Source organism: Charadrius vociferus, unplaced genomic scaffold (genome assembly GCF_000708025.1).
Source record: "Charadrius vociferus isolate BGI_N301 unplaced genomic scaffold, ASM70802v2 scaffold163, whole genome shotgun sequence".
Taxonomy (NCBI): Eukaryota; Metazoa; Chordata; class Aves; order Charadriiformes; family Charadriidae; genus Charadrius; species Charadrius vociferus.
This window is the reverse complement of record NW_009648332.1, coordinates 12,692,378-12,705,683: the sequence shown is the minus strand read 5'-3', so window position 1 is coordinate 12,705,683 and position 13,306 is coordinate 12,692,378. Positions and strand designations below refer to the sequence as shown.

At 38.7% G+C, this 13,306-nt stretch overlaps 1 protein-coding gene across 1 annotated transcript in view; it reads left to right on the top strand.

Moving 5' to 3' along the window:
* The window catches only part of COL24A1 (collagen, type XXIV, alpha 1), a 178,394-nt gene that overhangs the window by 123,020 nt on the left and 42,068 nt on the right, over positions 1 to 13,306 (top strand). Inside the window, exons 27-33 of the mRNA XM_009884884.1 lie at positions 49 to 102; positions 1,674 to 1,727; positions 2,462 to 2,515; positions 10,769 to 10,822; positions 11,125 to 11,169; positions 11,285 to 11,329; positions 12,605 to 12,658. Coding sequence (XP_009883186.1) covers positions 49 to 102; positions 1,674 to 1,727; positions 2,462 to 2,515; positions 10,769 to 10,822; positions 11,125 to 11,169; positions 11,285 to 11,329; positions 12,605 to 12,658 — 360 coding nt within the window. The remainder of the gene's footprint in view (positions 1 to 48; positions 103 to 1,673; positions 1,728 to 2,461; positions 2,516 to 10,768; positions 10,823 to 11,124; positions 11,170 to 11,284; positions 11,330 to 12,604; positions 12,659 to 13,306) is intronic.

The window sequence follows — 13,306 nt, the reverse complement described above, 5'->3', positions numbered from 1 at the left end:
GGGTAAGAGCACTCACTGTTATTTTCTTTTTTTTTTTTTTTGTTAAAGGGAGAGCGAGGCAGTCCAGGGCCAGTAGGTCCTCCTGGAGAGAAAGGTGTCATGGTAAGTCACAAATAACATAGAATTCATAATTATGTTACTTACAAAGCACTTTAATTTACAAAACAGTAATAAATTCTCACCCTTCTTACTGTCTGATTTTCTTATGGAAAAGAGTAGTATTTATGATACATTGTTCCTAGGAATTTTCATTTAGCAGCTTTATCCCCTCTGTGGAAGTGACATTGCAAAGTGATCCACTGGATGAAGCAGCAGAGCAACTGCATTCTTGAAAAATAGTTCTAAGCAGCCTTACATTAAAAAATTAAACACAGTTAATTGAAAGGAAAGATAAATAAAGGAGGGAAAGTAAAATAACAATCTCTTGCGTAGACTAGGGTAACACAGGTTATTCTAATAGACTGGTAACTAGCATCACCTCTAATTCCGTGGCACAGCAGTACCCAAAGATCCCCTGGGTGCCACTCTTGTGGGAGGACTGGCTTCCTGCCAACACCACTTGTCCTAAATCAGGATGCAACGTTTTATGCAGCATTGGACAGTCCAGAGGCTGCTGTCGTGTAAGGTAGGTTGTTGAGGCAGAGAAGTAAAAAACTATAAACAGTTCCCATTGTCACATTTATGTTGAAGTTCATGAGAAAAAGCGGTTAGGGTTTGTTTGTGTGTTTGCTAGCGAGCACTGTGATGGCTCCAGAATGTGTAAAGAACACTTACAGACATAACTGTTTATAAGATGACAGGGAGATTATAGGCAATGTACTACGTGCTGCGTCCTGTGCCATCTTACCCTGATGTGGTAGGCAGTGGTGAAATCTCAATGGCCTTGTGTAGTTGCTGCAGATGTGGACCTGAGTGTGATGCAGTGGGAAATGTTCTTGTTGTGGAAATGGACATTATTATTGAATATTTGCAGTAATTACTCTTTGAGCATCCATTGGCAAGGAAGAGGCCAAGTACCCTCAGGCTACAGACCAACTTAATGATCCATGTAGCAGCAGACAATAATTTTGAAGCATTCTGTGCTTCATTAAATCTAATCTAGATTTACCTTCAACCAGCTGCTTTTGATCCATGAAAAAAATCTTATTAGAGAGATTAATAAAGGAGGATTTTTTAATATAGGGTGCAATCTTATCAACTACTTTTTTCAACTATTAGTAATGCTTATTGCCATAGGTAAATCCACTTAAGTCATAGCAGTGAGAACCTTTCCACGTAGTAAGTCATTGTAGCCCTCAGACAAGAACTGTTATTGGCATTTTGTCTTGGCCAGCTCTGCCCACGCCAGGATGACCACTTTCTGTTCCCATTGTCACAGCCTTGACGTAAGAATTTTGAAATTCATTTAGAACTCAGCAGCTTTTGTTTCAGTGCAGCCCTGTCAGGTAGTGCCTGTGTGTGGGAAAACGTCTTTGATTGATTTAATGATTATTACGATATATCCAAGCAAATATCTGTTTTCTAAACAAAATTTTGGGAATAAATTTTGCAAGATTAAACGTTTTATTAACTTACTTTCAATTTTTCAGGTAACTAACTGGATTTATTATCGTTGTTACAATAACAATTTTGATAAAACTGTTCTGTCTTTTCTATATTTATTTCAATTCTAGGGCTACCCAGGACCTCCAGGAGGCCCTGGACCTGTGGGGCCAGAAGGATTACCTGTAGGTATAGAGTGGTGCTTTTGTTTGACATAAAATGTACCCTTTTCATATTGTCTTTTTGCTCTGCTGAAGCCAAGAATGGTTTCTAATTTGTACTGCGGTTTGTAAAACTGTCATGAAAATTTACCTGTCCAGACACAGAGTCTGTTCAGCTACTCTTTACCAGGATGATCCATGAGAGACAGGAAAACTAATTATATCATTTACTCATCCATTTAAAAATCACTCGGTTGAGATAAGTAGGGGAATAGAATTTTTTAAGGATGGTTTATAATTGCACAGCAACTTTCTTTTTAATTCATTGATGCCTAATATAATTTAAATATATTCATTATGTGTTTAGTTTCATTGTTAATAAAAAAAATATATTCTAATTTGCTGTGCATGTGTCTTCAGTACAGACAAAAACTGAATCTTCTATCAGAAATTATTAGGTTTTTTAAACATAATGTTGCTAAAGTACAAGTATCCTGTAGCAATTTCGTGGTGTTGGGCAGAAGCAGTTTATCCAACAGTCACATCATGATTTCTTATTCAGAATAAAGTTACATAGACTCTCTTATTTAGATTTTTCTAGATAGATTGCACTAACACAATTAATTGAATTTGAACCATGAGTGAAAGTGATTGATTTGTATTGGTTACATTGATTGTTGCTCAATGTGCATGAGCCTTGTAATTTTCAGAAATCTCTGCATAGAAGATAATGAATAATATGTTTATTTGACATGTAGGGACCTTCAGGGACAAGAGGACCACCAGGGCCACAGGGACCTAAGGGAAGAAGAGTAAGTAATATTGCTCTTTTATGTTACTTGGAGCAGAGAGTAGTGTGTTGCCAATATGAATCTGATGTTTAACCCATGTACAGTTGCTTCCTTTGAACTCTTCCTCTGGACTCAAACCATTTGTACTAAAACCAGACAGATGATACTTGTATTTCCACGTAGGACATTATATGAATCTTCATTTCTCCTCACATTACAGTTAAATGGGGTTTTGCCATTGATTTCAGCTGAGAGCAGGACCAGAACCAAAATGACCACTGGCCTTATATTCTGTATAAGCAAATATGCAAATATTAGCATTTATAACTACCATTGGACTGTTTCAATGGTTTAAGGACTATTTTCTTTATCTGCATGTCATTTGTGTCTTTGGAAAGACAATTAAAATAGCCCAAACGTAGTTCTGAGAGAGGAAGAAGCAAAGTCACAAGGATAGTATGTGCTAGAATCTCAAAACTCAGATTAGATTGTCATTTCCATTCCATGCATTTTTATCAGAGAAATGGGAACCATTTTTTCACTGTAAACAAAACACTAATCCAAAGCCCATATAAGTGAAGAGGGAGTCTGTCCACATCAATGTGTATGAGCATTTGATCACAGTGCATAAAATCAGTATCAGTAAAAGTGTCACCTGGTGGTTGGCTACATGGTTTTCATAAACACTTTCCTTCATAAACCCCACTAATCACTTGCATTTCCCGTCTGGAGTTTTTTTGGCCATGTTTTTGCACCCTGAGCTCAAGGTGCCTTCAGGAAGCGCTTTCCACTCACAGTATAGGTGAGTTTGGTTGCAGCATGAGCAAGTGTATTCTCACTGGATTTATGGAGCTTGTCAAGAATAGCAGTGAGGCTGCACCCGTCTAACATCAGCTTCACATAGCAGTTTGACAGCATATCCAGGCTTCCTATAAGATTTGTACAACTCGTACCAGTGGCTGGACCAGTGTGCCTTCACAGGTGGTGTTAGCATCAGGCAGCGCTTACCACTCATTCTTGATGAAGTCCCTCAATCCTTGCCAGTGAGATAATTTTGTTGGTTTCTTTCTGTCATAGGAAGCAGAAACATTTGTTGCTACAGCAAATACAAGTCCAGCCTTCCTTTATGCCCTTTGTTATTGAGATACATCTGTTTTCTAAGAAAATACATGGTAAAATTTGAAAAGTTGTGAGATCTGGGGGTTTTACTCCAGTTAAAGGTAGATATTTGAGAAGCACACATTGCATTTTAAATAAGGGTTTAGATTAGAAAATAATGTGATTAGCAAGCTTTGTAATACAAAATTTATTAACTATATATTCTTCTACATTACTTTTTCATGATTGCTGAACTATTAAATAAGAGATTGGGTAAAGAGTTATATTTTCAGTATATTCAAAATAATATGTCTGAATATATTATATATTTGAATATTAATATAGTATATTTGAAAAAATATTTTGAATATTCATTATATTTGAAATATGCAATGTTTTTAAATATACAATATTTTGAATATTCTGTATATTCAAAATATACAATGCTTAGCAAATTCACAGTACACTACAGATTTATTCATAAGAGAAACTTCACATGTTTCAAATGAGTCTTCCCTCTTTAGTATGGTTTCCTCCTCCTTCAGAAGAAATCTGTTTTAATTTACCTCTTTGTTCATGGTGCACTTTATAGGAACAATTTCTGAAATGTAGCATATGAAATGTATAATTCCTGTTAAAAGTCTGCAACAGTGATTCTGGGTTACCCTGTATTACAGAGGTTTCCAGCTGTCAATGCCAAGTGTCTGGGGTTGGGTTTTTTGTTGTTGTTTAGTTTCAGACATAGAGTATAATTTATCCCAGACTTCAGTTTCCTTAAATGGATGGAGCAGATTTGAGCATGTATCTACATACACTTGTGCTTGTCTGAAGTACCAATCAGTAGGATATTTGTCTGAATCTGGATTTTAGGATTAAGGAAGTTATCTCAGCAGCTCATGGAAAAGGATATAACCACCATCATCAGAAAAACTTTATGGTCTTCTGAAAATAGTCTTCAATTTTCCCTTACAGTAGATGTGGGTTTTAAAAGCTTATTTGAAAAGGTATATTAGTAAAAAATTATTTCTGGGAATTAATTTGCTGATTTAATAATAGACATTTTAATTTAATAATTAATTATCTGGGGAAAAAAAACCCACCACAAAATCGTATTCACTAAGAAATATTCAGTATTATTTCAACAATTTTACATGCAGAAATAGCAAATGCTTCCCACATCTCACAGGTCACCTGCTAATTTTCTGAACTGAGTATGTCCCACATATGTAATCTATCAGTGCCCAGAAAAATGAGTTTATTGAGGCCTGTGTGTCAGGCAAAACTGAAATGCAGGTATGTTTGTTTATGCAGCATATCTAACAAAATTCAAAGAGAAACCTTCATTATCTGCAGAGGGCAACAATCCAGCCCCACTGATAAGGACAGTGAACTACCAAGAATTGGTGTAAGCAAGAGGTCCAACACCGGGCATCAGCTAGCAGAGAAGGAGCTTCTGAAGTGTTCAAAAGGTGCTTATACAAATGTGTTCAGCGGAGAAAGGCTCTAGGGGCTCCTGGAAGCCCAGCACTAGTAACTAAGGCAGCCTTCTGACAGCAGTGTGAATCTCTGCTTTGGTTTAGAGGAGCGAAGGAAAAAGACAGGCTTTTTCCTTCACAGACAGATTTGAAAACGTAAATCAGAACAGAAATGCAAGGCAATTTTGAGGCTGAAAAGAAGTAGCAGCCGTGCACCACTTTTTCTTCAGTGGCCTGATTCAATGAAACAAATGGGTGCCTTACCTCTCTGTGATTGCAGTAGGAGCACGTCTGAAAGTGAAATACATGTTGAAGTGTTATGCTGAATCAGGACACACAAGCCAGTGGCAGAAAATGAGGAGCACGCATATGCCGTCATTCTCACTGTAAAATGCTGATGTTTGGGCTTCATCTAAAAGGCAAAATCCCTTGAGCCCGATCGGTAGACCAGAGTTTCAGTTTGACTGGTGGATGCAGTGAGTTAGGCGGCTGGCTCAAAAGTAATCTCATGTAAATAGTCATCTCTGAGATTGGTACTGAACTGCTGCAGGTTGTACATTTTAATTCCTCTGGACATAGCATTCCCCTCTAAACTCCTCCTCTGATCTTTCCCCCCTGGGAAGTCTGTCTGCCAGGATCACCAGAGCTGGAATCAGAGCCAAGCTGCTGACATGAATGTGAGTCCTCCCCTGCAGGCTCTCCTCCGTTCTAGCAGCATCTGCTACCTGGTGATTGTTTTTATGGGGGAATGACTTATTTTAATTTAGATTCTATTTTGAAGGTAGAAGATAGTTTTTATTTAAGAAGTGTCACATCTTCTGCCAACTGAGACAGGAATCTTTGAGGGAGTCTGTCTCTGTGATTTTGGCAGCACATCATGGAGTACATTGCTTATAATTAAAGATCACTCAAAATAACTCCCAAACATCCCAAGCTCTGTGGAAGTTCCAGTTTGGAGCTGTGGTTTATGCCTTTGCCTCCATCCAGTGTGACTAGGAATGCTTCATGGAAAGGAGTCTCAGAGCAGACCTAGTGCTTCAGGCTCTGCGAACAAACTCCCACTGAGAATTTTGTCTGCTCTCAAGATCAAAATATCAGACCCAAAGTTTAGTCTTGAATAAGGAAAATATCTGGGGGCCCCTGAAACCTGGGGTTTGTCATCACTGGATTCAGAAAGAGATGTGTCAGAACCCCGAGCTCTGCGTGGCAGACCTTGGAAAAATGCTATACCACAGACACATACAGAAGTTAATTAGAAGCATATGGAAATTCCCCTTTGTTGTGTACTGAAACAAGAACGCATCCAATCTTCACAGCTGGAATCTGCAGGAAGTCTTAGGAGCGCTGACCCTCTACTTCTGCACTGTCACAGAGTAGAATTCCTTCATCTCATAAATTCTGGACCTTTCAGCAACCAGTTTGCATCCAAGATTACCCAGCCAGACTACTTCTGCCTGAGAATATCCAGCTGCTCAGTCTCCAGTACACCCGGGAGTTCTGGCCAGCTGAAGGCAGGCTGTGTAGGAGTCTATGGAGTATCTCACTGTCAGGGGATTTGGGGGGATATGCCACTGAGCATAGTGCTAGCACAGGGCTTCCTCAGCTCATGCTCGAGATTTGATGCACTTCAGCTGGAATCCTGTGGAAGGTTGGGTCCTTTTGTGATCCACATTTTATTTTTTAGTGTTAATCTCATGAGAACACAAAGGGAGAACAGCGCTTTGTGGATACTTCAATGGCAGAATAACACTCTGAGGGGTGGGAATATCTGTATCTAAGAGAAGAAGTTTCTCACTGTGACCAGAAGGAAGAAATACGCTAGTCTGGAAGACATGCTGGTATCAGTGTAGGCAGCCATGAAGCCATTGTTGCATGGGTTTTTGTTGTTCTTGTTTGCTAATGCATGGAGAAGAAAGCCACAATGTCAGAGACTCGTTCTGCTTTCAGTTCGTACCATAACCTCCAACTAATACAACTGTAGCTCTTAATTTGAGAGGAAGAGGTCCTGTATGATTAGATTCATTTCATGAGTGAGACCTAAGCAAAATTCTCAATAGCTGCTAAGATTCTGGTGTTTTAAAGCTCAAAAGCAATAGTTTTTCTGATCTTGCTTTCCTGGAATGCAGCTCATGAAATTCAATTTTGAAAACGAAGACAAATGACATAGTGAAGTGCCGTAGATATTGGGTCAGGCAACAGCATCTTAAGTCTGTAGCAGCCAGCAAGTTTATCTTTGCTTCATATGTGTCTGCACTGGCATGAAGAACCTCAATTACCTAAGGACATCAGCACTCAGTTTTAATGAGTGATAGCTTTCATATTTCTCACAGCAGGGAATATAGGACCTAGAAAAATGTGTGCGCTTCAGGGTTATGTGAAGCAATTGGCCAGTGTGCTGTGTGATAAATCGATAGCTGAGTGTGTTTATCTGTCTTAATCATTCAAAGGAAGTGAGACTAAAATTGATGTCACTTTCTAATATTTTTCCATGTCAACCACCAAAATAGAGAAGTAGCTACATAGTGTGTTTATATTATTTTCACTCTTCTTATATTTAGGAGGTAGGGTGAGAAAAAACAAAAAGAGTTAATTGGTGCTCCTTGCCTTCTTAGATGAACTTTTTCTCAGCTTATCATCCTGGAGTTTTCAATGTAATATGTTCCATTTTAGAAACAAAGCTGAACCCATGCCAAAGAAAAAAGTAGTAGCAATTGTTTGGCAGCCTCACTCCTCAGCTCTGTTGCAACCTAAATTAAATAACAGCAGGCAAATCATGTGCATCTCTCATAGCTAGAGTAGGAAATGCTACAGATCCAATTAATCTGTGCCAATAATGAGTCACACCATACTATTTATAGGAATGTTATGGAGTGCGTTTGTTAGAATATTAAATTGCCTATTCCTTGGATTCCTGCACTCTGTTCTGTGGCTGGCTAAAAGTAGGCTAAAGGCAGGCATGGCCCAGAGCCAGAAGCTGAGCATCATGTTGGTTTCTGTTACTTTCTTTTCAATTCAAAATTATATAGTAGAAGGTTGGTGTTTTGAATGGTAGGCCTTTTTGCTTGATTATTAGTGATCAAATCAGTTGTCCTTCTCTTCCTAATGATTGGGTTGAGGATGTGAACTCCATTGAAGTGGAGATCTACGTGATTAGCGGAAAGGTTTTGGTGTGTTATGCTCATAACACAGACTGAGAATCTTGTGCAGTCTCCTGACAGGACCATTTCTCAAACTAAGGGCTATGACCCCCTTTATGACTAAAAGGAAGTCACAAGTGTTCAAAGGCTTTATCTGTTAACATTGTTAATGATAGAAGATAAAACCTAGAAAGACATTTCTTTATTACACAAATCTGTACAATCGAAATGTGTCCTCCTTGAGTATTTCATCTTGAGATTCTATCCCCTGATCAGCCCTGTGGAGGATGCACGAAGACAAATGACAGGTCATGTATCTAAAAAGTCTGGGAAACACTAAAACTATCCTGCATTTGCTCAGCTTAACACTCTCAATTTCCCCCTTCCTCTGTTGCCCTAGGTAATTCCTCTGTGGCTTTTCCGTGAGCTTATCTCCTCTTCTACCCCATCATCTAACTGATCTATCCTCACTCCCTCTCAAAGTTTCTTCATGTCCCTTCTCCTCCCATTCTTTGAGGCACTTCACCTGAAAGGAATATCAGATCACAGGACTCAAAACCCGCTTAGTCTGCCTTGAATTTTCGTCACAACCCATTTTGTGTGCATTATTGATAGCAGTTACAGAAAAAGTGCAGAGCAGTAACTTGACATTAATTTGATCAAGATGTTTAGCTTTCTTTTAAATTATGCTGTATATTACTTCAATAATTACACAGTTACATAATCTTAACGTGAGGCTCAGTCTTGTTGTTATAAAGGCATCCATCACCCTTGAAAACACCATTAGTGTTTTGGTTCTGATCTCTGAGTGCATTGAAGTTGCCAGGAGTTTTTTTCCACAGATTTCAGTAGCCTTTGGTTTGGGACCTTTCTCATTGAGAGCCATTCAGCAACTCAGAGTGTCATCTTCTGTAGCTTCTTTTCTCCTCTAGCTTAAAAAAATGCCTATAAATACACAGTCCTGTCTTAGACTAAAACAAGAAAGGTGGCCAGGCTAACCCAAGGGTTGCCTCACAAAAGCTGTGCCAAGGTATCAAAAGTATTCAGACAGTTTTCCCTGCCTCTTCATTTTCCTTTTGCTATGGTTTCTGTGCCTTCCTTCCTGCTGGCCAGAAGCAGCAGTGCTGAAATGCTTCTGGTGGGATCTTTTTGGCTCTGCCAGGAGTTGTAGTTATATATCAGCTCACAGGAAAGGCCTGTTCTCAAGAGATTTCCATTTCAGGAGGAAAGCCTACATGATTCTGGATACACGCTATTCCTGAGTTACCAGTCAGACATTCTCGTTGTAGCTCCAGAGAGAAGTGGGTGGGTGCTCACCATCTGTTCTGACAGAGGTTTTGATGTGCATCAGTAAGTCCAAGTCAGAGAGAACAGAATTCTGCTGTGTTTTCTCTCACAAAATTCAAGAGGGACATGTAAGTCCCTGACATTTTTGAGGGGAAAGTAATCTAAATAAAATCAGATGTGCTTCCAACAAAGTCATTTTACAAGCCCCTATTACCTATTAGAACAGTATGACAACTCTGGAAATCAGTCACAATTGCATGCCCTGCACTATAAACTGTGACCCAAGATGTAAAGTTCTCTACAACTCAGAAATGCACCCTGAAAATGCAGATCATTTCCTTCTAGACAGTGCCATAGCAATGTACTAGTTCCCTCTGATGCCAGTCCAGCCAGTCTCTCGTCTTCCCACTATACACTGTTGTAAAGAGCCTGGTTACTGATCTAACCCTTGCTTTAAAGTGATCATTCACTTTAGGTTGTTATCAACTGGTTTTAATTTTATTTTCCATACCCAAACAGTCATGGTGTTAGAATTATGTAAATAACCTCCTAAGTCAGAATGGATAAAATATTCTTTTCCATTTTGCTCATGATCTATTTTAAGGATTTTTTCATTTGCTTGTGAACTAATGCATTTAGATTACCAATATTAAATCATCATTTCTGAATGTTTTGGCAATGAATATTTGCTATATTGTAATGCAATTATATAACAGGTTATCTTTGTTCATCTATTGGTTGTAAAAAGTCAATTTACAAGAGACTGTTTAATCTAACAATAGAGCAGTTCAGTATGCAGGATTATAAATTGCTTTTAATCTTGCCTCAAAGTGGTTTACTAATGGAAGAACTTTATCTGCTTGTTTTAGAGTCTTACTAGCAAGCTGGATTTTTGCGTATGCAACTTATACTCAAAAGCAAGCAGTCCATATAAGCAGTGCTCATCTAAATTCTTCCAAATATGTGTCTGTTGCATGCATACAAAAAGCATGGAAAAAAGAGCAGAAAATATCAGCCTGGAAGCTGGTTCCAACAGAGACCCTGAACATTTTGTTTACATATTTTTTCAAATAATCTTTCTTCTTAAATTCATATTTCAGCAAACCAGAAACTGATTTTATTCTTTGATGCTTTATTTCACACTTGACATAAGATGAAAATTGTTTTTTGTGCTAACAAAACATGTTTCCCCTCTCCTAAAGCTTATCTTTCATCTCCCTGGTGATAACCAAAAATGATGCATAATTAATATTCCAAATCACTTGTTCAATATTCAGGGGCCAAGAGGTCTAGACGGTCCTCCAGGAGAACCAGGAACACAAGGCATTAAGGTGAGCGCTTGCATTGCTCAGTACTATACAAAACATTGAGATACGCCATAACAGATAAGAGAAGAAAACAAGCAAACAAACAAAAGAACAACCTAGCATGTCAGAAGCCATAAAGTTCAATTTAATCCAGGAGAAGATTTGTGAATTTCTGCCTTCTTCAGGTACTTCCTTATTATGGTATAAGCCTATTTAAGCCTGAATATGCACTTTCTGCAGTTACCCAGCATTTAAACTGACAGCAACTGTATACAGCTTATCTGGCAAATGCACATGGAATTCACACATTGTTGGTTATTCATCAGGGAGAAAGAGGCGATCCGGGGAAGAAAGGAGTTCCTGGGCTCATTGTAAGTATTGGAGCCAATCTCTGTGGTAAGCCTTAAGACAGTTCTGCTAATTTCTGAGCTGTGTTTAGAAATCATCTGAAGCCAGCCTTACCTTTCAATATTTTTCTTTGACCAGGGTAAAGCTGGAAATCCAGGAGAAAGGGGAGATCAGGGTGCACTTGTGAGTATGAACTTCTCTAGTACTTCTACCAAAAAAATTCCACAAAATTTCATACTGTGTTTCACACTCAGATATGAGGGAATTTGTCTGCTTTAGAAGAGCTGGAAAACTCTGACAGTATGGTTTGCATTTATTCATACAAAGAATCGGGGGGAGAAGGGACAGTATGTGTGAATATGGTCTAGTCTGCTATAAAACCAGTGTTTTCATGGATGATGGTCCACAGAATACAATGTGATAGCAAATTGCAATAGAAGAAATGGCCATTGTAGTTAGTAGGGGGGATCCTAGAAGTTGCTTTGGTGGTTTTTTTTTAGTTTTACTGTAGTTTTAAGGGAGAAAGTCATTGTGACATAGAAAAACAATTCTTGGATGAATCTTAGAGTAGATGTGTGCTATCAGTGTTGGGATAAACGTAGAAAGATGTGCTAAATGTATATCCCATATACAGAAGAAAATTCCTCCTTTTAGGGCTTTTTTTCAATGGAAATCTAATGTTCTATTTGAGACTTTCTTTTACAAAGAAGGTTACCAGTTCAAATTGTATTGGATTTTCAATAAGAAAGGGAGCAGAAAAGCAGAAACAAAGCAGTGCTGATGGTGATTTTGTGCTGAAATTGAGACTTAAAATGTTGGTTGTCACTGGACATCTCTTACCTCTTCTGCTCAGATTTAGGAGCTTGTTGCCTCTCACCTTTGACACAATGGGTTTTTATTTCCTCTTCATTTACTAGGACTTTTAGGTGTATTTATATAGAGAGAAATGAATGAAGAAAAACCTTATTAGGCTGAGATGATGGGAATTAGTAAATTTATTGCAAAGTACAGCTACAGTCTCTAGAAGAGAGTATGAGACAGATATGCTATGAGGCAGGTTGAGCAGAATGAAAAGTGGGCTGTGAACCTTAGTGATCAACTCAAATACAGTTTGTAGAGCAGGATACTCATAACACTGTGGTTAGGCCCAGTCTGCGCAAACAAGCAGCATATGAGTCTAAGGAGAGTGATGAGGAACTGGTAAATGGTGGGTCAGCTAAGATCCATCCCTATGTAAAAGAAATGGAGGAAGTATTTATTCAGGGCTCCTTCACCTGCCACAGGAGCTAGTGATGTGACAACGCATGTCAACCAGGAGAAAAGGCTGCACATACTTCTTGGGTGTTTCTCAGCATGTTATTGAATGAGCAGAAATACGAGAGGAAGTGGCTTTTCACAGAATATGAAACAGCTTGTTTCCAATGATTATTTTTATTTTATTTTATTTTAATCTTCCAGGGTTTGCTTGGGCCTCCCGGAACCACAGGAGACAGGGGACCAATGGGAGAGCCAGTAAGTTGATCCTTATGCTTGCTTAAAATTTTTTCCACACATTATACTGAATTCCCTGGTAACTCAAGCTTCATTTTACCAAGATTCAATGTTGCCAGCTGTGGTTAGGTAGGAATTGTGGGGCAGTTGTTCCAAAACTGCAGGGCTAGACTCTGCCTTGCTTAGCATGACTTGTTTATAAGGAGACCTGTTAATCCTGTTGGCAAGCACTATAGTAAGGGGTGCGCAACACAGGAGATCATGACAGAATTTGGACCACAGTATTATGTGGCTTTATGCTGCATCGAGGTAGACACCTACATTATGGACAATGTAAATGTACGTGCCAATACAGATACTAGTGGTATTTTTTTCAGGCAAATTTTAGGATAGTTATTCAGGAACTCAGGCACTACATCTATTTGGCACGTTACATTTTCAACAAAAAAGAGACTAATATAGTAAATCTCAGACATTCCTCTGATGGATGGATTCTTGATCTGACTGTTATTATTTCAAAGCCACGCTCACTTTTATGTGGCTAATATTGTAATGGGAGATCATGCAGAGTCTGCAGCAAATACATGCAAAGTGTTGCAAGGTGTAGCCATGATAGGAATAGTAGTGCATCACCATCTCTGGGGGTAAGGTTGGTTAAATACAGTCAGT